At 47.0% G+C, this 27,244-nt stretch overlaps 1 protein-coding gene across 2 annotated transcripts in view; it reads left to right on the forward strand.

Moving 5' to 3' along the window:
• Positions 1–27,244, forward strand: part of PTBP2 (polypyrimidine tract binding protein 2) — a 264,830-nt gene that overhangs the window by 161,006 nt on the left and 76,580 nt on the right. For both annotated transcript variants that reach the window (XM_069641530.1, XM_069641529.1), the window contains exons 9-11: positions 23,161–23,306; positions 24,630–24,663; positions 25,059–25,151. In XM_069641530.1, the coding sequence (XP_069497631.1) occupies positions 23,161–23,306; positions 24,630–24,663; positions 25,059–25,151 (273 nt within the window). The remainder of the gene's footprint in view (positions 1–23,160; positions 23,307–24,629; positions 24,664–25,058; positions 25,152–27,244) is intronic.

Below are 27,244 nucleotides of genomic sequence, written 5' to 3' on the forward strand. Positions count from 1 at the left end.
CTGCCAGGAACCACAATTTCAGCAACATTTGTTTTCTTCATACAAAGGTATTGTGCCAACCTGATTGAGAGAACGCCACTCTCGCGGAGACAGTTTGTGAAACTTTCCCAATTTACAGGCCTAATTAGCTTGTGACCCCACAAATGATTGTTTTTCACCTAAACTTTACCGTTTGATACCAGAACTGCTCTTTCCTATCCAAAACACTACCCATTGACTTTGGCCTGGCCAATTGACTTGAATTGAACTATTCTGGTGAACTGAAGCTATTTGCACTGCCTAGAAAGTGTATTTCTGATGTTTGTTAATCTGCTTAGAATCACATGCTGTGCATAGGTCCGACATCCAGTGGTCACTGCGGAGTATTGCATTTTGTTTTTCGTAGTCGAAAAGGGGACGTCGACAAGGCGTGTCTGTAACACTATCCCTATAGTGACGCGTGTTGTACCCACAATCCCTCACGCGTCGAGGTCCCTCAGATTGTTTTTTTCCGCCCAGATACTGGTCGCCTTTACGCAGAGCTCCTCGAGAGACATTGCAGATTTCATCTCCTCGACCTTTGGTCGTTTTCCTATATTAATATAGAACATATCGATCCTCCCCTCGACGCTGTTGTGAAGCTTCTCCGCCGAGCAAGATCTTCGACGGAGGGGACGAGCGGAGGAGATCCTTCGGCGTTGCCGAACACGTGGCCTGGCCTCGCATGCCAAATACAGTAGGGAGAGTGGGGGTAGTGGGACATCTCTAATTCTTTTCTGAGAATGCCTTTCCTTTTCCCCTTCCTTTCCCTTGGGGTGGTTATCACGTTTTATTGCCTCAGCTATGAAGAGGACACCCTTTAGGTTTTGCCCGCTTTGCAAGGGCAAGTTTACTTGGAAGGACAAGCATTCACGGTGTAACCGCTGCTTGCCCCTCGATCACAAGGAGGAGGGTTGCACGGCTTGTCGGCTTCTTAAGCCGAAGACTCTAAAAGACCGTAGGGTCAAAAGGTGGGCGGCCTACGCTATGTCGAAGGCCGACGCTCCACCCACCGTCGCTACCTCCGACAGTGACGAGGAACGTGATACCACGACCTCTGCTACGGAAGTCGTAAACCCCCCCTAGAGAGCGCACACGCGCTTCGTCGTCTGTCCCCGGCCCCGACAGGCTCGGCTCACGCCCTGCTTATGGGGATGAACACCCCGGCGACACTGACGCACACAAGACCACACATAAGCACAGAAGGCAAAGAGAGCATCAGCGCCCAAGGAGACGCAGGTTTCACCGGCGGCCTCCTCGGACAGTTCGGGTTTGAAGCCCCTCTTGCAACCGCAGCCGCGACCAGTGACTGGGCTTTCGGCAAATAAGGGCGCCGCCCCCAAATCATCGGCCGGAGCGCATCAGCAGAAAGCGAATGCCGCCGTAGAGCGTTCGACACCCATAACGTCGAAACCACAGCTCCCCGCTGACAAACGAGTCGCTGAGAGCTTGGCGAGGATCGTGGTAGCCGACGCCCAAAAGCGTACGCCGAAAGACACGTCGAGCGCTACGCAAAGGTCGAAAGACACACCTGAAGGCTTTTCGGAAGGCGACGGGACACTTTCCTCGACGTTATGGGAGAGGTCGAGCCGTGTTCAGCTACAAGACACCAATTTTCCCCCGCTAGACCGCTCAGGGGTACCCCATGAAACCATGGAAAGGCTCCATCTCTGCATGGAAAGGATGGAGAGGTTTATGAATGCCCAAAACCCTCCCACTCCAAAGAGAATAAGAGAAGGGCCTCAGGAGGACCCCAGGGCCAAAATTCCAAGATTAGTCAATCCCCACCAGGACACAGCCTCAGACTTCCACAGTGTGTATGACCTCACTGGGGAAGAACATTATTTTGAGGAAGAGGATGATTTTATGGACGAGGAAGACGGACGGAACCAGGAGGAAGGTCTGGAGGACAGCCCAGACTCGGTAGGCGAAGGCTTCGGAGAAAATCCAGAAGAAGGACCTTCTCACCCCTGGCAATCACCATCAATATATTCCGACACTGATGTCCTGAATCTAAATCCTCCTGACATTTCACCGGTTAGAAACACGTCTCCCATTGACGATCAACCCACATTTAATGCCCTGTTGCGCAGAGCAGCAGCACACTTCGAACTAGACACTGGGGAGCTCTCTCCTGAATTAGACTTTGTAGAAAGGGTAATTAAGGAGAAACCCCCGGTCAGTCAGACAATTCCTCTCCTCGCTTCGGTGAGGAGAAGAATCATCCCTTCGCTGTCCACACCCGCACTAATCAGAGGGGTCAATCCTAGAATTGAAAAACTTTTCACTCCTTCACCCTCAGACCCGCTATACATCAGGGGACATTCCATTCCGGATTCCCTGGTAGTAACCAACACAAGAAAGAGGGCAGGGGTACCACTTTCCACCAGTGAGGCACCACCTGACAAGGAGGGCAAGCGGTTATATGCCCTTGCTAAAAGAATTACATCCTCGGCCGCCTTTTCGGCAAGAATTGCCAACAACAATTCTTTGCTCGCAAGCTATGCGGACGCGCAGTGGGCTAAACTGCGCAAAGACGCCGAAGAAGCGCCGGAACCATTACGTACACGCCTGCTTTCAACTATTGGCGAAGGAACCCAGGTCAACCAGAGTATTGTGAAGAGCTCTCTGGATGCGGCAGAAACTGCGGGACGTTCCCTAGTTCAGGGAATAGTCCTTAAACGTCACGTATGGCTGCGCAACTCGGGGTTCAAACCGGAGACACAGGCGTCTTTAATAAATAAACCTGTTGAAGACTCCAACCTCTTCGGGAAGGCGGTGGATGAGGCTCTGGAGATGGCTAAAAAAGAGTTCGATACAATCAAAACTCTTGACCAAATCTCTAAGCCCGCTACCAGGCGCGGATATGGCAATAAACGCTTTTTTCGTGGCCAACGCCAACAACAAAACCAGCAGCAACAGTACCCTGCCACCAACTTCCAGACCAGTAGTGGCCAGTACAGTCAAAGAGGACAGCGTCGGGGCAAAGGAAGAGGGCGAGGGTCCACCCCCAGAGGTTCCCAAGCCCCTAACAACACCAAGTGACGCGAAGATTCGCGTCCCCTCCCATGCAACGCCGGTCGGGGGCCGGATAACATCCTTTCTTCCAGCATGGGAGGGTATAACGTCAGACCGCTGGGTACTTTCCACCGTAGCCCAAGGATACTGCATCGAATTCAACAGTTCCCCAACATACAGACCCCCGAGGGGATGACGCATGTCACCGGAACATCTTGCCATCCTTCTACAAGAAGTACAGCAACTGCTGGAAAAGGGAGCCATAGAGGTCGTGCCTCTATCTCAGGTAACGGAAGGTATTTATTCAGTGTACTTCCTTGTACCCAAAAAGGATCTAACCATGCGCCCTGTATTAGATCTGCGCCCAGCGAACAAGTTTATCAAACCCCAAAAGTTTCGTATGGTGACCCTACAGGAAGTGATCCCACTGCTATCACAGGGAGATTACATGACAACATTGGACATGAAAGATGCATACTTTCATATTTTAATGTTGCCAGCGCACAGAAAGTACCTCCGGTTCATGATAGAGGGCAAACACTACCAGTTCAGAGTGCTACCCTTCGGCATAGCATCAGCACCGAGGGTATTCACGAAGGTACTGGCAGTGGCAACGGCCCACCTGCGCAGGTTGTCCATCCCAGTTTACCCTTACCTCGACGACTGGCTCATAACAGGGGATTCTTACGAAACATGCTTCTCCAATACCCAAAAGACGGTAGACCTTTTGTTCCAGTTGGGCTTCTCCATCAACGAAAAGAAGTCCAGCCTAGACCCCAGCCAAATCAAACAATTCCTAGGGGCTCTAATTCAAACAAAGGACGGCCTCGTCTTCCCCTCCAAAGAGAGGGTTCAAAACATGTTGTTTCAGATCCCTCAATATGTGTCCGGTCGAGAGGTGACGGTACGCAAAGCAATGCGCTTGCTAGGCATGATGGCGTCGTGTATTTATTTGGTACCTCACGCGCGCCTGCGCATGCGCCCTATGCAAGAGTGGCTCAACAGCCAGTGGTGTCAGGCCAGCGGACTATGGGACGATCTATTAGTGGTCTCGCAGGCCTTAGTTCTCTCGCTACGGTGGTGGACAAAAGAAAACCTAGAAAAAGGGAAACCCTTTGCCACACCCGCGGCGGAAGCCACTCTAACCACAGACGCATCCCTCACAGGATGGGGGGCTCACCTATCCCATCAGACTGCTCACGGAGAGTGGACTCCGAGCGTAGCATCCAAACACATCAATCTTCTGGAGCTACTAGCGGTGTTCAAGGCGCTAAAAGCTTTCCAGGAACACCTACAAGGCAAGACAGTGATGGTCCTTACAGACAGCACCACAGCCATGTATTACATCAACAAGCAGGGGGGAACCCACTCTCCAGGCCTGTCCAAACTGGCCCAGAACATATGGAAGTGGGCTCTCAAACAGAATATGTTCCTCCTGTCACAACATGTACCAGGGGAACTCAATCTGCTGGCAGACAAACTCAGCAGAGATTTCCCCCTGCCCGAAGAGTACGAATGGCGACTGCACGAAGACATCGTCTTCGACGTCTTCACGCAATGGGGATTCCCAGAAATAGACCTGTTCGCAACCCTGGAGAACTCACAATGCCAAAGCTACGCCTCCAGGTACCCCCAAAACCAATCCAAGGGGGAACGGTCTGTCGATTCGATGGTCAGGGAAATTTGTTTACGCTTTTCCCCCGACTCCCCTTCTCAACAAGGTGGTGCACAAGATGCACCAGGAACAAGTAACCATGATACTGGTGGCCCCAATGTGGGCCCGACAGCCATGGTTCGCTCACTTGATGGAGATGTCTCTATCTCCCCCAGTGAAACTCCCCTGCCCGTACAACATGCTGTCACAAGACAGGGGCAGGACGCTGCATCCATGCCCCCAGAACATGAACTTAGCAGCCTGGCTCCTGAGGTCGTAGAATTTGGACACCTACAGCTCCCGCAGAGATGCATGGACATCCTCAGGGAAGCCAGAAAACCTAACACTCGCCACTGCTATTCTAGCAAATGGAAGAGATTTGTCATCTGGTGCAGAGGGAAGAGCATCAACCCAATTGACTGCTCTCCCACACATATTGTTCTATACCTGACCCATTTATTAGATTCAGGTCTAGTGTTCAATTCCATTAAAGTCCACCTAGCGGCACTTTCTGCATACACCACTTCCCAACTCAGTGTCGTGGTGGAAGATCCCTGTTATAAAGGCCTTCATGGAGGGAGTAAAAAGAATACACCCCCCGATAGCTGACCCAGCTCCCGGATGGGACCTTAACGTGGTACTTACAAAACTCATGGGATCACCTTTTGAACCCATGCACAAAGCAACTCTTAAAGACCTCACTCTCAAGACTGCTTTCCTAATAGCTATCACCTCCATCAGGAGAGTAAGTGAACTACAGGCTCTTTCTGTTCTAGACCCCTTTGTTACAGTTCACAAAGATAAAGTGGTTCTACGCACTCACCCAAGGTTTGCTCCAAAATTCATCTCAAAATTCCATGTAAACCAGTCTATAGAACTACCAGCATTCTTTCAAAATCCTTCCAACTTGGGAGAAAGGACTCTGCACACACTAGATGTGCGCAGAGCGGTCATTTTCTACATGGAAAGAACCAGATCACTGAGGAAGACTAATCAGTTCTTCGTCTCGGTGGCAGCAGGAAGAGAAGGGGATGCAGTTTCAAAGTACACTATTTCTAGATGGATTGTCCAATGCATCACTCTCTGCTATACTCTTGCTAAGAGAGAACTGCCCTTTAGGCCAAGAGCACATTCTACTCGAGGCACGGGGGCGTCCATAGCATTCATTGCAAATGTTCCCCTTGAGTCCATCTGCAAAGCGGCTACCTGGAGTTCTGTGCAAACCTTTACAAAACACTACTGTCTAGATGCACACTCTAGATCTGACTCCCAGGTGGGACAGGCAGTATTAAGACATCTTTTCTCTACTGTTCCTTCTCATAACCCACCGCCAACTCCGGGTACTGCTCGCTAGTCTATGCACAGCATGTGATTCTAAGCAGATTAACAAACATCAGAAGACAATGCATTACTTACCGTAAAAGCATTTCTGATGGTTGTATCTGCTTAGATTCACATGCGCCCACCCTTCCTCCCCGCTCGGATGGAAGGAACATAGACATCTTTCTATATTTCTCTCTTTTCTGTACTCACTCACGTCTAGAAGGCTCCCTCAGGGCAGAAAAATACAAACAGAGGGACCTCGACGCGTGAGGGATTGTGGGTACAACACACGTCACTATAGGGATAGTGTTACAGACACGCCTTGTCGACGTCCCCTTTTCGACTACGAAAAACAAAATGCAATACTCCGCAGTGACCACTGGATGTCGGACCTATGCACAGCATGTGAATCTAAGCAGATACAACATCAGAAATGCTTTTACGGTAAGTAATGCATTGTCATATAATCTATTCTACTTACTTTTGTCCTTTTTGCTCACTGCTATGTAACTGAACTGCTATTTGGCTGCTTTTTCAGGGGAGCTCAAACTGTCTCAAAAATTTGTATTCAAGTGTATTGGTCTATCATATTAAGTTGCCTTCTTCTAGTGAAATGTTTTATAAATGATTTTGTAAATAAAGTGTCTACTTGAACCACTGTGATTGAAAGTTCTTTGGTTAACTACTTGTACTGCTCACATTCACTCTTGAGATAAGCCTGGCTGCTCAGCTCTCTGCCAACAAACTGTGTGCTACAGACTTATACCAAAGGTTGGACTTGCTTACAGCTGTAGTCTTAATTGTGTGTGGTGGTCCCAGAGGGTACTGCATTCAATTCTGCCTAACAAAATTTAAGTTCTCTGAGTCTGGTTTTCACAGTACCTTTTTTATATTGAAGAAAAACATGCAGCTGAAGACTTCCGTTCCTGGCAGTTCCTGCAGATCTCGCTGTGCCTGAGCCTTAGTCGTGGGGACAAGAGGAAGGACGTCTGGGGACTCCTGCACGGGGATGGATCACAAAGCTGGCAAATTGGCAAATCTTCGATTCCTGTTGCTGTTCTTCAAGTACACACGCTGGTGTCCTTCCCCCTGGTTAATCCTAACCAGCTCCGAGAATGGTATCCAGGTGGCTTACGAGTTGGTGGTCCCACCAACTCGAAGGAAGAAGTCGTCCTTGACGGGGCTTCTCTGTTGGGGTGAACATGGCGATTCAGAAGTGCAGCAGGCCTCCACCAGGCAAACCAACGATCCAGTATTTGCAGCAGCCGTCCTCTTCCAGCTCGTCTTCTGTTCTTACGTTCCAGTGGTCGACTCTGCCTTTCAGTCCAAGAGACTCGCCTTTTAAACATTTTTCTTGCATTCATTCCAGCCTAGCTGCCACTCCCCAGCAGGGTGGCTGTCCTTGGTGTACAGTCAGCCAGCCAATCACGCCAGAGTGCATTTGGGTCTCCTAGGAGACTAAGCACAGGGAGTTTCGGGCACCTCCCTTACTTCCTGCCCACCCCAGACACTCGAGCGCCAAAGGTGGTCTTCAGTCCTGAAGCCCGCCAAAGGCATAGGAACAAAGGGACCAAACCTAGTTTGGCACGCAGAGACACGCTCTAGAAGGACCTTTCCAAAAGGAAATGGCGGAAAAAGGACTGGGACCTGTTTATTCAAAGGGGGCTCAGAAGTCATCTTGAAAATCATGGCTGCCGTGATTTTTAGCCACCGTTGTTCGCGGTCGGTAGAAATCATGGTAGTTCATTGTAAAAACACTGCCACCAGCCATTTCGATAGGAAAGGGGTAGCATTTGACTGCTACATGAGTTTCGTGACATAGGGGATACTAGGTAACCCCTCCAGCACACTTTGGTAAGATAGTGTGTGCTGGGTCTAGGAATTTAAAAAGACTGGTAAAGTCAATTTAACTTTACATTCTCTGGGAAGCAGTAGTTTATCCTAGAGAAGATATTTAAACCTTGGGACAGCCTGGAAAGGCTTCCCTGTGTCACTGCACTGAGGGTGCTGTGTAACACACCTGAAAAGATGATACCCATGGAGTTGACTTAAAACACCATAGTCAAAGAACACAAGAGTAAAACCCACATCAAAATACATTAGAGAGTGGGAAAAAAGGGTCACAAGCTCTCCAGGTAAAAAAATCAAGTCCTCAAAATCTAGCAAAGTTGCTGGGGGGGTCTCCAAGATGAAGGGAATTGGCACATTTCTGAGAATTCTCCCTAACACTCGTTCTCCTGCCCCCCTCCCCACCCCTGACTAAGGAACAGGAGGATTTAATCCATCCCTGGATGAATCTCCTTACTCCAGTCGGTCATACATTCTGGAGAGACCATCAGCATTTTGGTGATTACACCCTGACCTGTTTTCAATAAAATCAAATGCCTGTAGACTGATTGACCATCTTAACAATTTAGGATTTTACTCTGCATTAACCATCTCAAGGGCTGGTGGTCAGTCTGAATCACAAAAGTAGATCAATATAAGTATGGTCTAAACTTCTTCAGAGACCACACAATGGCAAAACACTCTTGTTCTATGGCTGCCCACCTTGCCTCAGCTTCCTGCTGATGAAGCAGATTGGGTGTTCCCTACCTTTCTCATCCAGCTGACTCAGAATTGCACCTATACCTGTATTGGAAGCATCTGTTTGCACAATGAAGGTCTGGCTGTAGTCAGGAGCGCTTAAGACTGAAGCTTGACAAAGGGCTTTCTTAAGTCCTTCAAATGCCTTGGTGCACTCCTTATTCCACCTGAGCTTTTTGGGGACTTCGGGTGAGGAGATCACATTCAAGGGAGAAGCTATGGACCCATAGTTCTCTATGAAGTTCCTATAATAACCAGTGAGACTTTAGAAGGCTCTCCCTTGGGTTTGAGTATTAGGGGTGGTCCATTCTTGTACCTTGCTAGGCAATGGCCTTATTTCAGCTCCTCCTACCTCATGTCCAAGGTAGACCACTTTGCTCTGACCAATTTGACATTTACCTGCCTTTATGGTCAGATGGGCCTGCTCAAGAGCCTGCAAAACATATCCCAAGTTGTCAACATGTTCCTTCCAAGTAGAACTTGATGAACCATCCTTTGGAATGTTGCAAGTGCATTCCTTAATGCAAAAGGCATTACCTTAAACTGTTAGAGGCCTGCTGGGTTTGAAAATCCAGTTCTCTCCTTGGCATGGTCTGTCAGAGCTATTTGCCAATAGCCTGACATTAGGTCAAATGTACTGAGGTACTTGGCTGAACCAAGTTTGTCCACTAGCTCATCTGTTTAGGGTAACGGATTGACATCAGTCAAGGACATCCTGGTCTCCAACCCAGGCCTCCCTATTGCCGACACCTACACCAGTGCCTCCTCTAAGGATACTCTCACCGACATCCTCTTTGTCGTTCCTTCGCCAGACCTATGGACCCTTCATATGGTCTCTGTGCTCTCTCTCTTCTCATCTTCACCCATTAATGGTGGCACCCGCTGGGATGTCGTCTTGACCGCCTTCTATTCCTCTAAGGTCATCATTAATGTTTACTTGAACCGGACCGTCTTGGTCCAACGCCCTCAGGCCAACCTCCATCTCTTTGACCGACGCTTCCTGTGCCTCATCAACTTCCTCCCTTCTCCAGCCATCCCCTCTCTCCCCCATTCCAGGGTTTCCTCGCCTCCACCTTCTGTCTCTTCCTTGGCTTACTTGCCTTCCCCTTCCCTCTCTGCCCCTTCCCGGGCTCCTTCTACACCACCGAAGGGCGTACCTCTGATCTGTACCCCTCCCCGGAAGTCCTTCAAGGATGGCAACCTTCTCCATATTGCCACTCTAAACTCCCACTCTGCTGTCAAGCATTCCTCTGATATATGGCGCCTTCTGGAAGAACTCCACCTCGACATCCTCGGTCTCACTGAGACATGGTTCACGGCCAGCTCTGTCACCAGCCTTGACCTGCTCCTACCTGATGGCTATGAGATCCTCTCCGTGCCCAGATCCAACCGCTCTGGAGGGGGTGTTGCCCCAATCTTCCCTGAGTAGATTCCTGCCTCTGTCATTCCTATGCAGGCCTACTCCTCTTTTGAATGCCTAGTCTGCAGGCTCTCTCTCTCACCTAGCCATTCCCTTACTGTGGCTACTATCTATCGGCCACCTGGTCAGATCTCCTCCTTCCTTTCTGAGTGGGCAGACCTCTCCTACTCTCTCCTGGCCGCAACCACTGAACTCCTCCTTCTAGGAGATTTCAATATCCACCTGGATGCCTCCTGTCCCTCCTCCGTACTCTTTCATGACCTCTGCGACTCTCACTCACCATTCGCCCCTCTGGCCCGACTCACTCTTTAGGGCACACTCTGGACACTCTGATCTCTTCAGACCTTCCCCTCTGTGATCCTCTCTCCACTCATCTCTCTTGGAGTGATCACTATCTGCTCTCCTCCCATCTCACCCTCCCTACCCCTCAGGCCAGGCCACCTCCATCTCTGCCACCTACCTTCTCAGTCATCCGACCCATGAAGTGCGTGTCAGCTGAGGCTTTCGCCACCATCTCCTCACCCCCGCCTCCCCCTTTGTCTGACTCCCACCCTGACACAGCCCTCTCCAAGCTCCACTCTATCTCTGATACTCTTGATATCCTTGCCCCTGTCATGAGTGTCCGCCTGAAGCCCAAAGCCAAGTGCAACTCCTGGTGCAACAAAGACCTCATCACCCTAAAACGAAATTGCAGGATGGCTGAGAGGAAATGGCGGGCTTCATGTACATCCTCTGACAAACTGGCCTGCTGCAAAGGCAATGCCGGCTCTCTGTCTTATCCAAGAAGAGAGCTCATGTCCAAGCCCGCGTCTCTGCGGCAAATGACCCAGCCGGACTCTTTAAAATCTGCAAGGAACTACCTCTGCTGTCCCTTCCCAGGCCCTCTGTCCGGCACTAGCCTCTCATTTTGTCTAAAAAACTCAGGACATCCTGTACGCATTCTCCTCCTATCCTCTCCCTCCCCCTACTCCCTGCTCCTCCTCTGGCCCTTCTGCAGCTACCCCTCCTCCCTTCTTCTCTTCCTTTCCCCTTTTCTCCGCTGACAAGGTTTCTAAACAAGTCCGATCTATGAAAGTCTTGCTGAAACCCCTGTTCACCCCTGTTCTTCCAAACCTATCAAGGACCACATCGACTCCTTGGCCCCTGCCCTTGCTGATCTCTGCAACCACTCCTTAGCCACTGGAGTCTTCCCATCCCCCCTGAAGTACTCCCTTGTGCACCCCCTTCTTAACAAACCCTCTGCTGACCCCACTTGCCCGGCTAACTATCGCCCAATCTCTTTCACTCCCTTCCTTGGCAAGCTCCTGGAGAAAATGACCATCTCTCAGCTGAATCTACATACTGAATCTGTTGGTTGTCTTCATGACCATCAGTCTGGCTTCAGAGCTGCCAGAAGCACGGAAACTGCTCTCCTGAACATCCGTGAAGACCTACTTTCCAACCTTGATTCTAACACCCCTTGCGTCCTCATCTTGCTTGATCGCTCTTCTGCCTTTGATACTGTCAACCATGCCATCCTGCTCAACCGTCTCCGTGATAACCTGGGTATCACTGGTCAGGCTCTGGCGTGGCTGACCTCTTTCCTCTCTGACCGACCCTCCCAGGTCCAACTTGGTCCTTCCTCTCCTCTGTCTTCTACTCTATCTTTGGTGTCCCCCAGGGGTCTAAGCTCTCTCCCTGGCTGTTCAACCAATATCTGGCACTCCTTGCCCACCGCATTGCCACTCTCTTCCCCAACTTCCAGTGCTATGCGGATGACACCCAGCTCATTTTCAGGCTACCCTCTGCCGCCTCTTCTCCGTCCTTCATCTGTCTGTCTGCTATCCAGGAGTGGTGTGCCGCCAATGACCTCTCCCTTAATGCCAGCAAGACTGAGATTCTCCTCATCGGCACACCGGCTCCCTCCTTCCCTGTTGCTCTCTGGCCGGCCTCTCTTGGCTCTCCTCCTGCTCCCACCTTTGAGGCAAAAAACCTTGGGGTCATCTTCAACTTCACACTCTCCTTCTCTCCTCACATATCTGACGTCTCTAAGAAGTCACACTACCAGCTGCACCTCTTCAGAGGTGGTATTCCTTTCCTCTCCTTCCCTTCCCCCAGAAGCTCACTGTCTCCAGAGCCCTGGTTCTTGCTAGGCCGGACTATTGTAACAGCCTCTATCTAAACCTGCCTGCTTCTACCCTCCGCCCTCTGCAACTTATCCAGAACAGGACTGCAAGACTTGTCCTTGGCCTCAAGCCCAGGGATCGTATCTCTCCAGGACTGAAATCTCTGCACTGGCTCCCAGTGGCTGCGAGGATTAAGTTCAAAACCCTCTGCATTGTCCACAAGGCCTTCTCTTCCTAAATACCTTCCTTCCTGAGCCCTTCGCTCATCCGCCTCCAACTCCCTCAGGGTCAGTCGCTTCTCCAAGCAACGAGTTGGTGGTAGATCTCTCTCTTTGGTAGGGGCCTCCCTCTGGAACAGCCTTCCTACCTCCCTGAAACTTGAGGAGAGCCATCTCCGGAAGCACCTCAAAACCCTCCTCTTTGCTTCTGCTTTCTCTCTCCCTCCCCCCTGCTGAATTCCTAGCTGAAACTGCACTGGGTACCTTGCCACCCCGCCTGAACTCGGGCCCAGGCACCGCCAGCTGCACACCTGCACTGCTTCCCTGGCAACCCCTACACCTGAGGACTGTTTTCTGTATCCCTTCAGTCCCTGTACCAGCAGTTACGTCTGCACTTACCTTGCACTTGCCACCTCTGGCTGTTTATTATTTTATTTTTCAACTACCCCTTGTACTGCACTTTCCCCTCACCCTTCCTCCTCGCACTTTTCCCTTTCCCCCCTCCCATGCACTTGCGCGATCTGAATGACCCCTGGCCTAGAAGGATAGTTTGTCTTCCCTTTGTTCTCCCTCCCTTGCCTCGTCGCGCCTCGAAACACTTGTGTATAGGCGCGTTATAAGTACCATATCATATCATTGTGACTGCGTTCAGAGCTCTATAGTCCACTCACAATCTCAACTCCTTAGATCTTGCCTTTAGCACTAGTGCAACTAGACTAGACCAGACCACACCACACCACACCATAGACTGGTAGAGTACTCTAATACCTCGAGATCAAACATCCTGTAGACCTCCTTCTTGTGGGTTCTTACATGATCTGACATCCTGTAACCTCTGCTTTTAACAGTTAAACAGTCACCAGTGAGAATATCATGATGGCCCCAAGGGGTCAAGCCTGGTGATGGTGAAAACATGGAGGCAAACTGATTTAACGGAAACTTGTACCCTTCCTGTTGTTCGTGTCAGATTAGAAGAGAGATTAACTCCTTCTACCGTCTCATCTAAAGGTTGTCCCCTGAGATCAGGTAGAGGTTCACTCGCCTCCTCCTGAGCAGAAGCTAGAAGCAAAGCTCCCACTTCTGGTCTTGAGACATAGGCTTTTAGACGGTTGGTGTGAGAGACCCTGGGGGCCTCATTAGGATTGCATAAGTCCCCCAGATAATTGACCTCCAAGTTTTCCCACAACCTTGAAGGGTCCAATCCATTTGTCCTATAAGGCCCTGTGCCTTGTAGGAACCATAACTAGAACTTGCTGTTCTTGAGTAAACTCAACCATGTTGGCCTTCTGGTCATGCCAATGCTTCACCAGAGCCTGGCCTGCTTTCAAGTTATCTGCTGCTTCTGTCATCATGTGTCATTCTCCTCCGGAGACCAATCACATAGTCAGTGACTCTCACTGGATTGGGGGGAAAGGAGCACTCTCCAACCCCTCCTTAATTAGGGCCAACAGGCCTCTAAATTGATGACCGTAGAGAAGCACAAATTGACTAAATCCAACTCCCTCCCGAGGGACATTTCTATAATCAAATAGAAGGCATGGCAGTAGAAGGTCCCACTTTCTTCTAAGAGGTTCCTCTAAAGCACCTATCGTGCTCTTCATAGTCCTATTAAACCTCTCTACCAACCCATTTGTCTGTGGATGGTAGGCAGTTGAGAACTTGTAAGTCACTCCATAGTTTTTCCACATGGCCTGCATGTAGTGGGATATAAAATTAGATCCCCTGTCAGAGATGAACTCCTTAGGAAAACCTACACTGGTAAAAATACCAAGTAGGGCCTTACCAACAGCCTGAGCTGAAACAGTCCTCATAGGTATGGCTTCAGGATACCTAGTAGCATGGTCTACTACAACCAATATAAATCTGTTGCCTGAAGAGGTTGGAGGATCTAAGGGACCAACAATGTAGAGTCTTTCCCTCTCAAAAGGGACTCCCACCACTGGGAGAGGCACCAATGGTGCTACATTCTTGGCTCCACTCTTGACAAATGTCTGACAAATGTGACGGCTCCTACGGAATGTATCTACATGAGAACCCAACTTAGGCCAGTAGAAATAAAAAGATAGCCTTTCCTTGGTCTTCTTGAAGCTCAAGTGACCAGCCAAAGGAATTTCATGGGATAACTGTAGGAACTGTTGTCTGATCTCTAGTGGCACTACAAGTCTTCTGTAGTCCCCTGGGATAGACTGTTAGTTCACTGTAGAAGAAGCCATCTTTCCAGTACAACCTGTGCTTCCCTGGCTCTTGCCGGTCCAGCTGGGAAGCTGCCTGTTGGCGATGTCCTTCAAGAGTAGGACACACTCTTTGATCTCTGCTGAAGTCTGCCCTACAGGGGCCACCTTCTGCCAGTAAGTCTGCAGCTCAGAATAGTCTTTAGAATCCAGATCTACAACAGGGGGGTGGCCTTCTTCCAGCTCTTAATCTTCAGCAGTTGATTCAACCTTTCCTGGTTGTTCCTCACACTCAGCCTCAGCTGGTGGAGTAGTCACAGGTGTGACTTTGGACAGTCCTCTCAGGGATGTCATTGTTGGAAGCACAGGCGTGCTCTCTTGCTTTTTCTTTTGAGGCTTTGGGTTTCCCCTTTGTCTCCATCTTCCTATAAATAGCAGTTAGTAGTTGCTGTGTGCTGGGTGTTATAGATTCTTCTGTAACATCCTCTGGCGAGTCAGTTAAGGTACTCTCTCTGGCCTTCCTCGTTTGTTCCTGTGTCCTTTTGCTGGGAGTCCTGGGGGTGCTTGACACAACTCCAAGAATGTGTAAGTCATTCCTCTGCAGGACTCTCCCAGGCACCTCACTCTGCACACTAACAGGTATGACAGTCATGTTGTTGCACTGGATGAGAGCTGGTAGTCTAGGAAGCATTTGGACAGGGCCTCCAGCAAGTTTAGTGAGGCCTTTGGATGCCTTAGCAACATCCTCCGGTTTGAAAAAAGATTCATCCACCACTGTAATGCTGACCCCAGTGTCTGCAATGGCAGGGGTACACTGTCCTTATAATATTCTTTTGTGTTATCTGGAATTGAATTATATACATCTAAATTCTGCTGTTCCTACAGACCCAGGGACACGAAAGAAACACTGGCAGAGACTCCAATGGGGTCTTAAGCCAATAGTGGAAGGTTTCCACGTGTCATTAGAACTTCTCCCTCAGGGATGAAGGCTAAGGAGGCAGTGTGGATCCCTGAAGGTTTAGCCTTACATCTGGGATCCCCTTTCACATGGTCAGTTGACCCACAAGCATAACATTTTCCAAATGTTCACACATGGGGGCTTTTGCTGACCTCCCTCTGGTTCAGCACCAGAGGCTTCACTAGACTGACCTGGTTTCCGAAATGGCTTACCCTTCTTATGTTTGTGGACCTCTTTTGGAGCCCTGTTGGCAACCCACAAGTCAGCAGCTTTTGCTAGCTTCTTGGGATCAATCTCTTTTGAGTCAGCCAAGTGCTGTCTCAGCTCAAGAGAGCAGGCATCATAAATAGGCTCCAACAAAAATAGATTTATTCATTCCTTCAAAATAGTTCACTTTGTAACCCTTAACCCAACCATCTACCCTTAACCCAACCATCTAAGTTTTTCAAACAATCACACACCCAGGTACCCCAAGGGGTACCATCAGTCTTTTTGAGGGTCCTAAACCTCTTAAGGTACTCAGGAGTTCTCCCAAATTTGGCTATTAAAGCTAATTTCACATTCTCACACTCCAATCTTTCAAGTTCCCCCCTCCAGTACATAATCAGTTGCAACCTGGGGGTGCCTAGACAAAAGCCAAGGAATCAACTGATTCCCTGTGAAACCCTGAATCCCATAGTTATATTCAAAGGAAGCCAACCAATCCAAAATAGCAAGTTTCACCTCATACATACTGACGGCTTCCTTGGGCATGCAAGGTCTCTTAGGACTGGAAGACCTAGAAGACTCTGGGAGAGAAACACTTTCAAGAGACCATTTCTTCATTTCAAGAGCATGATGTATTTCCATTTCTCTGAGTTTGATTTATTGATGTTTACTTTCAGTTTGCATTTGCAGCCTTTTGAGCTCTAACTCAAGTCTCATTTTTTCAAGAGACACATTCTGGATTCAGTACTGGAACTGGTAGGATCCCTGTGGCTAAAGGCTGAGGCATAAGATCAGGTAGAGGGGCAGTGGGGCTCACATCCTAAGAGTCCTCTGACTCCTCAATAACATTAGTTAGACTCTAAATCATCATTATTATCCACATTTTCTGAGAGATTAGGGGTTACAGCCCAATTTCTCAGTCTTTGATGTTCCAACAATCATTCAACCAAATCATTTTCCGTTCCATTAACTTGGAGGTTCCTATCTTTACACTATTTCCTTCAGTTGATTTACTGTTAAAATGATCAGGGTTTGTAGTTCTCCATATTAGGCATGATAAAATTGCTTTTCTAGTGCTGCCTAGCCTTGTAAAGGTTACTATCTGAACAAAAGTAAAGCAGAACTCTCAATGTATCAACTATACAATGTATCCTCACCGCTTGCCACCAGTGTTGGACAAAGTTTGTATGCAGTACCCTCTGGGGCCACTAAACGCAACTAGGACTACAGTTGTAAGCAAAACCAACCTTTGGTATGAGTCTGTACCACACAGTTTTTGGTAGCAGAGCTGATCGGCCAGGCTTCTCAAGAGGGAATGCGAGCTTGTAAGGGTGTTACACAGAGGTCTACAATTACAAGTATTCAGATAGATACTTATAGTCAAGGTTTCCTGGTAAAACAATTCTTAATTTATTACACAATCATTTAGAAAGCATTCACTAAAGGAGACCATCAATATCACGAAAAAATTATACTACAATACTGATTGAGCTCCCTTGAAGTCGGAGCAAAATAGCATTGAAGTAGCAGCAAAAAGGCATAACTTGATCAAACAAATATTACAGTTACTTTAAAACAGTGCAAATAGTTTGATTTCATCAGAGGAGTTGATTCAATGCAATAGGTAGGCCAAAGTCACTGGGCTAGTATCTTGTATAAGTAAAAACGGTTCTAGTATTTAAAACGGATAAGTCTTTGCCACGGTTCTTAGAAGTAGTTCACGGAAGAAAGTTTTGTATGTCGGGTCACAAGCTGACTAGGCCTGCAAGTTGCCAAAGTTCTACAAACTTTCACCGGAAGAGGTAATTTCTCGCGGTCGGATTTTCACAGTACCTTCTATTGAAGAAAAAGATGCAGCTGAAGACTTCCGTTCCTGGTAGTTCCTGTAGATCTCACTGTTCCTGAGCCTCAGTCGTGGGGACAAGAGGGAGGATGTTGGGGGGGGCTCCTGCACGCGGACAGATCACACAGCTGGGAAATTGGAAAGTCTTCGATTCCGGATGCTGTTCTTCAAGCACACAAGCTGGTGTCCTTCCCCCCCTGGTTAAACCTAACCAGCTCCGATAATGGTATCCAGGTGACTTACGAGTTGATTGGTCCCACCAACTCAAAGGAAGAAGTCGCCTTGAAGGGGCTTCTCTTTCGAGGTGAACTTGGTGATTCGGACCTGCAGAAAGGGTTCCACCGGGCAAACCTACGGTCCGTTAGTTGCTGCAGCCGTCCTCTTCCAGCTCGTCTTCGGTTCTTTCGTTCCAGTGGTTGACGCTGCCTTTCAGTCCAAGAGACTCGCCTTTTAAACAGTTTCCAGCCCAGCTGCCACTCGCCCATCAGGGTGGCTGTCCTTGCCGTACATCCAGCCAATCACGGAAGAGTGCATTTGGGTCTCATAGGAGACTAAGCACAGGGAGTTTCGGCACCTCCCTCACTTCCTGCCTACCCCATACACTCAGACGCCAGAGGCGGTCTTCAGTCCTGAAGCCTGCCAAAGGCATACAAACAAAGGGACGAAACCTAGTTTGGTGCGCCGAGACGAACACTAGAAGAACCTTTCCAACAAGAAATGGCGAAAAAAGACCAGGACCTGTTTCAACAAAGGGGGAATCAGACGCCATCTTGAAAAACATGGCGCCACCAGTGTTCGTGGTTGGGAAAAATTATGGTAGTTCTTTGTAAAACCAATGCCACCAGCCATTTTGATAGGAAAGGGTAGCATTTGACTGCTACATGAGTTTCTAGACATAGGGGATACTACGTAACCCCTCCAGCACTCTTTGGTAAGATAGTGTGTTCTGGGTCTAGGAATTTAAAAAGACTAGAGTCAATTTAATTTTACATTCTCTGGGAAACAGTAGTTTATCCCAGAGAAGGTATTTAAACCTTGGGGCAGCCGATAAAGGCTTCTCTGTGTGACTGCACTGAGGGTGCTGTGTGACACATGAAAAGATGATGCCCATGGAGTTGTCTTAAAATACCATAATCGGAGAACACAAGAGTAAAGCGCACATCAAAATACATTAGAGAGTGGGGAAAATAGGCTCACACTCTCCAAGAAAAAAAATCAAGTCCTCAAAATCCAGCAACGTTGCTGGGGGTCTCTAAGGTGAAGAGAATTAGCACATTTATCAGAATTCTCCCTAACAGCAGGCCATGTGGAAAAACTGTGGAGTGACTTACAAATTCTCAACTGCCTACCATCCCCAGACAAATGGGTTGGTAGAGAGGTTTAACCGTAATATGAAGAGCATGATAGGTGCTTTAGAGGAACCCCTTAGCAGTAAGTGGAACCTTCTACTGCCATGCCTTTTTAGTTGCTTATAGAGAAGTCCCTCAGGAGGGAGTTGTATTTAGTCCCTTTGAGCTCCCCTACGGTCATCCAGTTAGAGGTCTGTTGGCCCTAATTAAGGAGGGGTTGGAGAAGTGCTCCTTCCCCTAAACCAGTGAGAGTCACTGACTCTGTGTTGGGTCTCCGAAGGAGAATGGCACACATGACAGAAGCTTCTGATAGCTTGAAAACAGGTCAGGCTCTGGTGAAGCATTGGCATGACCAGAAGGCCAACATGGTTGAGTTTACTCAAGACAAGCTAGTTCTAGTTATGGTACCTACAAGGCAGAGGGCCTTACAGGACAAATGGATTGGACCCTTAAAGGTTGTGGGAAAACATGGAGAGGTCAGTTATTTGGTGGATTTTGGCAATCCTAAGGAGTCCCCCAGTGTCTCTCACACCAACCGTCTAAACACCTATGTCTCTAAACCAGAACTGGGAACTTTGCTTCTAACCTCTCCTCAGGAGGAGGAGGAGGAGGAGGAGGAGGAGGAGAGTGAAACCTCTACCTGACTTCCTCAGCGGACAACCTTTAGATTGGAAGATGGGCGTTAATCTCTCTTCTAATCTGACACTGGAACAACAGGAGGAGTGCACATCTCTGTTAAATCGGTTTGCCTCCCTGTTTCAGCATGTCATTTTCACTGGTGACTGTTTTCCTGTTACAAGCAGAGGTTACAGGATGTCGGACCATGTAAGAACCCACATAAAGGAAGAGGTCAACAAGATGCTTGATCTCGGGGTAATAGATCCATCTACAAGTCCTTGGTCTAGTCCAGTTGTGCTAGTACTAAAGGCAGTATCCAGAGAGTTGAGATTCTCTGTGGACTATAGAACCCTAAATGCAGTCACAAAGACTGATGGTCATCCTTTACCTAGGACAGATGAGCTGATGGACAAACCTGGTTCAGCCAAGTACCTCAGTACATTTGACCTAACCTTGGGCTATTGGCAAATAGCTCTGACAGACCATACCAAGGAGAAAACTGCATTTTCGACCCCAGCAGACCTCTACCAGTTTAAGGTAATGCCTTTTGGATTAAAGAATGCACCTGCTACATTCCAAAGGATAGTGAGTCAATTTCTGAATGGGATTGCAGTGTTCAGCCCTACTTGGAAAGAACATGTTGACCACTTAGGATATGTATTGCAGGCTCTTGAGCAGGCCCATATGACCATAAATGCAAGTAAATGTCAAATTGGGCAGAGCAAAGTGGTCTACCTTGGACATGAGTTAGGAGGAGGTGAAATAAGGCCATTGCCTAGCTAAGTACAAGCTGTACAGGAATGGGCCACCCCTACTACTCAAACACCCAAGTGAGAGCCTTTTTAGGTCTCACTGGTTATTATAGGAACTTAATAGAGAACTATGGGACCACAGCTTCTCACTTGAATGTGGTCTCCTCACCCAAATTCCCCACAAAGGTCAGGTGGAATGAGGAGTGCACTAAGGCATTGGAAGTACTTAAGAAAGCCCTTTGTCAAGCTCCAGTTTGAAGAGGTCCCGACTACAGCCAAACCTTCATCGTGCAGACAGATGCTTCCAATACAGGTATAGGTGCAGTTGTGAGTCAGCTGGATGAGAAAGACGGGGAACACCCAATCTGCTTCATCGGCAGGAAGCTGAAGGAACTTGAGACAAGGTGGGCAAACATTGAACAAGAGTGTTTTGCCATTGTGCGGTCTATGAAGAAGTTTAGACCATACTTGTCTGGATCAACGTTGTGATTCAGACAGACCACCAACCCTTGAGCTGGTTAATGCAGTTGAAGGGGGAAAATGCTAAATTGTTAAGATGGTTAATCGGCCTACAGGGGTTTGATTTTACAATTGAACACAGGTCAGGGTGTAATCACCAAAATGCTGTTTGTCTCTCCAGAATGTATGACCAACTGGAGTAAGGAGATCCATCCAGGGGTGGATTAAATCCTCCTGTCCCTTAGTCTGGGGGTTGGGGGGAGAGTGGGTGGGAGAATTCTCAAAAATGTGCTAATTCCCTTCACCTTAAAGACCCCCAGCAATTTTGATGGATATTGAGACCTTGTTTTCTTTTTACCTGGAGAGTATGTGACCCTTAGTCCCCACTCATTTATTTCGATGTGTATTTTACTCTGGTGTTATCTTTGGTTATGGAGCTTAAACCACTCCATATGCATATTTTTTTCATTTGTGTCACACAGCACCCTCGGTGCAGTGTTACAGAGAAGCCTTTTAGGCTTTCCCAAGGTTTAAATACCTTCTGTGGGATAAAGTACTGTTTCCCAGAGTAAGTAAAGTGAAATTGACTTCACTAGTCTTTTAAATTCCTAGACCCAGCACACACTATTTTAACAAGGGAGTGCTGGAGGGGTTACTTAGTATCCCCTGTGTCTAGATACTCGTCTGGCAGTCAAATGCTACCCTTTTCTCTCAGAATGGCTTATGGTAGTGGTTTTACGATGAACTACCATGATTTTTTCCCGACCGCAAACTATTCATAGCTCTGGTAACGTTAAATAGCGGGCGCCATGTTTTTCAAGATGGCGTCTGAGCCCCCTCTGTAAAAAAAGGTCTCGGTCTTCTTTTTTCGCCATTTCTTTGGGGAAAGGTCCTGCTATAGTTTCTCTGCGCACCAAACCTAGTTTGGTCCCTTTGTTCCATCGCCTTTGGTGGGCTTCAGGAGTGAAGACCGCCTCTGGCGCCCGAGTGTCGGGATAGGCAGGAAGTGAAGGAGGTGCCCGAAACTCCCTGTGCTTTGTCTCCTAGGAGACCCAAATGCACTCTGTGGCGATTGGCTGGCTGACTGTCCGGCAAAGACTGCCACCCTGCTGGGTGAGTGGCAGCTAGGCTGGAATGAATGGAAGAGAACTGAATAAAAGGTGAGTTTTTTGGCTTGGAAGGCAGAGTCGACCACTAGAACAAAAGAACCGAAGACTGGCTTGAAGAGGACGGCTGCTGCAACTCCTAGACCATAGGTTTGCCCGGTGAAGCCCTTTTGCAGGTCCGAATCACCAAGTTCATCTAGACAGAGAAGCCCTGCAAGGACGACTTCTCCCTTTTGAGTTGGTGGGACCAATCAACTCCACAGTAAGACACCTGGATACCAATCTCGGAGCCGGTTGTATTTTCCTCAGAGTGCTGAAGGAAACCGAATAACCAGGGAGAGGGACACCAGTCCCCCGACGTCCTCCCTCTTGTCACCATGACTGAGGCCCAGGAACAGCGACATCTGCAGGAACTGCCTGGAAGAGAAGTCATCAGCTGCATCTTTTTCTTCATTGCAAGTTGCTGTGAAATCAAACTTGAGTACTTACCTCTCGCGGTGAAAGTGCATGAAATTTTCACAACTTGCAGGCCTTATCAGCTTGTGACCCAACATATGACTCTTCTTTTACAAAGTACTTCTGAAAACTTATGCTGAGACTTTTCCGTTGAACTACCAGAACCGCTTTATCCTATCCAAGCCTTTAGCCCATTGACTTTGGCCCAGCCTATTGAATTGAATTGACTCTTCTGGTGAACTCAAAATATCTACGTTGTCTAAGAATAATTTTAACCTTTCATGTTCTAATAACCTTTGCCTTTTACTTCTCTTGAAAAGTATTCAGAAATAGTATTGAAGTATATTTGTGTGTTATATAATTGCCTCCTTATGAATGTTTTATAACTGACAGATAAATTAATAAGTATTTATCAAACAAACCTTGAGTATGAGTTTCTTTGAACACTTGTGATTGTAGGCCTCTGCGTAACATCATTACTGCTCACATTCCCCTCTTGAGATAAGCCTGGCTGCTCAGCTCCGCTACCAAAACTGTGTAGTACGAACTTCTACCAAAGGTTGGTTTGCTTACACCTGTAGTCATAGTTGTGTGTAGTGGTCCAAAAGGGTACTGCATACAAACTCTGCCTAACACTCTGTTGTCCTGCCACCAGACACTCCTGAAGTAGAGTGTGTGTGTCCGCCACAGGACACCTAGTGGGTGAACCCTGATCATTGTTATTGTTATGGAATGTTATTGAGAAAAGGGGGGAAAACTGCTTTTCTGAATTGTGGGCTATGTACTAGTAGTCACTATGGTAAGTAACCTCCTTTTTTCCCTTTTTACCTTTCCATTGATGCATTTCTGAAGTTAAAGACCTATGATTTGTAAAAAAATATATTTTATTTCAAAATTAGGGCTGCCTGTTACAGTTCCAGGAGCTCTAAGCCCTATGGGTATCCCGAATGCTGCTGCTGCAGCTCATGCTGCTGGCCGTGCGGGTATGGGTGGAATGTCATCTGGAGGATATACCGTACTCTTGGTTAGCAATTTAAATGAAGAGGTCAGTGAAACCATTTCTTTCTTTTTTTTCCTACATATTTCTGTTGATCATTTTCATTATTTCTTACTTGTTCACTTCGCCCTTGTTTTACTTTGCTACTCTGTTCAATTAATTTTTCTTTTATTTCTCAAGCCTATTTCCCCTGGTGGAGCCCAGTGTACTTTCAAATACTTGATCTGAACTTTATTTTTACAAAATTCTTACCCCACCCTATTTCAGCAGTTATTCAAGCCTAAGCAAATTGCAATAGCTGCAGGCAGTGCCCTATATGCTTTTTAGTAGGCCTTTACAGTAGTGTGATTAAACGTTTTACTCTAATTCCAGATGATTGCCTGCATTATATTTTGCACATTTATTTCCTAGGTCTGTACTCATTTCATGCTCCTGTTGATTTTAATATGCCCTCAATAGATTGAGTTTTCCAGATAGACATGATCCCTTTGAATTCAGTTTGTGGCATAAGCTCACATGCTGATTTAATACGTAGACCCACATCAGTTTCTGTTTTTAAATTCAATTAATTTGGCTTTGTTTTGGTGTATTTTGGTATGTTAATGCTGTGAAAGCTGGTATGAAATGTGAAAGCTCATTAATGCTGCCCCATCAAATCCTTTTCTCATTCTTAAGATCTCGAAGTATCAACGTTAGAATTTCTCATTTGGTTTTGTTAATGTCATGGTGTCCTGCATGTAACAAATGTGTGTATTCAGGGCCATCCGTAAATATGTTTGCATTTCATAACCAGCCATGTTTTGCAATTAAGAGTCCAAGTTAAAATTTCAGTTGCATGCCTTTCCATATACGATTAAAATGCTATATTTTTCTCTGAGGTGAATGTTCTTAGCCCAGATTTGTCTTGGGTTACCTTTACTCAGTTTTTCTTGTACAGCACATAAACCAACCATTTTCTTACCAAACTCCTGCATTTCCTATGTACTGACCTATATTTTATTTTTTGTTCCCAAATACTTATTTTTTTTCTTATGCATTGCTGTTACCCTTCTTTCCCATTTCACCCTCTTCCCTTTGTGTTCACCCCATTCCTTGTCTTTCAAAAATACCATGTCCTACCCTTCCTTGTCTTCTCCTTTTATCTTCTGTGTCTACACCTCCTGTTTTCCTACCCTATGTTCATGCTTCTGTGCTTGAACAAAATGTTCCTCGGACCAACTTGCCCCAATTAACTGCCTTGAACCATGATCCATGACCACCTCACCATTCTACGGAAACCACCCTTCGTTATGGATGATCTGTTCATCTCCGCTCTTCCTCGACTCTTCTCTCTTCTTGTCTTATGCTGCTTGCTCTTCTCTCCTTCTAAAGATGGTTTCGCCCCAAAGTCTGTTTACCCTCTTCGGTATGTTATTGTTAGCACTATACTTTTATTGTTGATTTAATTTTTATTTCACCTTAATTCTTATTTATAGCGAGCTGTTTTGCTTATTCTAATAGAATTTATTTTGTTTTGCTATTTTATTTTATAAATCTCACTATAAATAGAAGTCAATGTAATGCATGCTGTTTTATTTTGCATGACCTTTAATTTGCCATTCACATAGCTGAGGGTATACCCGTAAATTACTCTTTTCAAAAATTCACTGTTCAAAATCTTTATCTGCTCTTCATTTGGATGAATGTTGAACCAAGACGTGTGATTGTTGTTTTGTGCCTGAATGTCATTTATCGTGCATTTCATTTGACACTGGTATAAAACTGTTTTCTTTTTTGGATTGCTCCTCTGAATCTGAAAAGGTGTTTATGGGGATGTGCAGCGTGTGAAGATTTTGTACAATAAGAAAGACAGTGCTCTCATTCAGATGGCTGATGGGAACCAGTCACAACTTGGTAAGATTGCACCATTGCACCAGAGCAGATTAATTCAGTTAAAATGTATTTTGAAATCTCACAGCAAGGGTGTTGGCTTATAATGAAGCGAAGTAGGGCTCATGCTATCTTTTTTGATTGATCAAGGGAGTTATTTGAACCCCTAACTGGTCAATTGTGAATTTTAGAAATGTGACGTTCTCACAGCTTGTGTAAACCCAGATTTTGCCAATATGTGCTGTTAATTGGTGTGTTGTGTATTCTTATATTTCAGAAATCTTTCTAATTGATTTCTTCACACAGATTCCTAATCTACGATATAGAGTACATCTATCATGAGATTTTTTTTTTTGCCCACTACTATGGGGCGCAGTGCATCTCCATGTTGTCTTCCCTTCTATGATTGCACTGGACAGGGCTTTATAGGCAGTACATATTGTCGTGTTGCATGCAATGACCTAGTTGACTTTTTTTCCTTGAACTCTCTATGCGTCGGTACTGCCCTTTCTTGAACAAGGTTCTACTGCGTTATCCCCCACACTAATAAGAACTGTGTGGATTGCAGAAAACTGATTAGTCGCCGGACCCCCTCACTTCCCTGGCAGTGCTAGCAGCTCCCCTCGGATATAGAGGCAGCCATGTCTTTCCGATCTGGACGACTGGCTCAACTGAGCCTGCTCCCCAAACCAGGCACCAGCACATTTGTACTGGATGTGCAGCTGGCTGCGCTGCTTGGGCTTCTCTCTAAACTTCAAGAAGTGCCTGTTTTCACCATCCCAGTCCCTCCGGTTCATCTGGGTGGTCTTGGATCTCAGTCTCTGATAAATTGGGTGGTCTTGGAGATGCACACGGCAGGGCTTTCACGCCCAGGGATCGAAGAGTGAACATCACCAAGATGGTACGTGTCTTCCAGGTACAGGAAAGTGCTCCTACATCAGCCTTTCTGTGCTTGTTGGGTCGTTTAGCCTTGCGCATTCCTGTTGTGCCGTATGCCCGAGTATGCATGAGGTCGCTGCAGTGGTTTCTGTTGTCAGTGCACGTTGAAGGTACTCTCCTCAGATCTTCAAGACTCTGAGTGTCGAGAGACCGGAGGGGCAATCTGCTGAAGGCGACAGCCTTGACCACAACCGACTGGGGAGCTCACCTGCGATACCAGATAGCGAGCGCCATGTGTTGTCTGTTGGAATGCTGAGAACACCTCAATTTGATGTAGTTGAAAGCAATGGTGCTGGCTCTTGTCTCTTTCCTCCCTTAGGTGTGGGACAAGACTGTATTCGTTAAGGTGATTATTCATTTTTATCCCAAATCTCCTCCACCTTTTCTTGTCTGCTCTCCTGAGTGAGTGGGAGCCTTTTTCTCCCACTCACTCATTCTTTTTCTCTGACTCGGGTAACCCTTATTCATTCATTTTGTATTTTATGGAGTCATGATTTCCTCCATCTTTTCAAAGGCATCTGTAATTTACTTTTGCAACACACAGCACCTTTTGTGCTGTGTTGCTATGATTCCTTTGGGCTTCTCTTCATATTTTCCTTGTGAGAACAAATGTTTCCAAGGGTAGGGGGATACGTTTTATCCTTAGCTTTTCTTTTGTGCGATCAGCACACAGCACCTTATGTGGAGTGCTGAGGGATTACACTGTATCCTCTTTTTCACTGCTGTAACTTTGGTTACAGTAACAACCTCATCTGAATCGCTGGTGGCAGTGGATATATTCTACTTTTATGTATTTTAGTTTGTTGGTGTTTACAGCCGTGGTAATGTACAGAACGTTCACCATTGACCCAAAATGGTGGCAGTCTTTTTTTAAATTATTTGTTTTAAATTTTTTTAATTTTTTTTGGCTAATTCATGATCATGATGGCTTTTCCTTTCCTGGACCACCTTCTACCATGTTGCGTGGGGGAGATCCAGGCTTGATTTTTGTCTTTGTCGAGAATCATTTTAGAAGCCAACTGTTAGGACAGGTTTTCAAAAGACCAACTAAGGGCTTTATAAAAAACATATGAGGCATTACAAAACTCCACTCTTAGTGTAAAGCTGTACCACCTGAGTACATTTGGTTGCATAGACAGAGCAACCAGGTTTATCAGAGGAGAGAGAGGGCTGTAGCT

This window comes from Ambystoma mexicanum, chromosome 1q, assembly GCF_040938575.1.
Source record: "Ambystoma mexicanum isolate Mex_15411 chromosome 1q, UKY_AmexF1_1, whole genome shotgun sequence".
Taxonomy (NCBI): Eukaryota; Metazoa; Chordata; class Amphibia; order Caudata; family Ambystomatidae; genus Ambystoma; species Ambystoma mexicanum.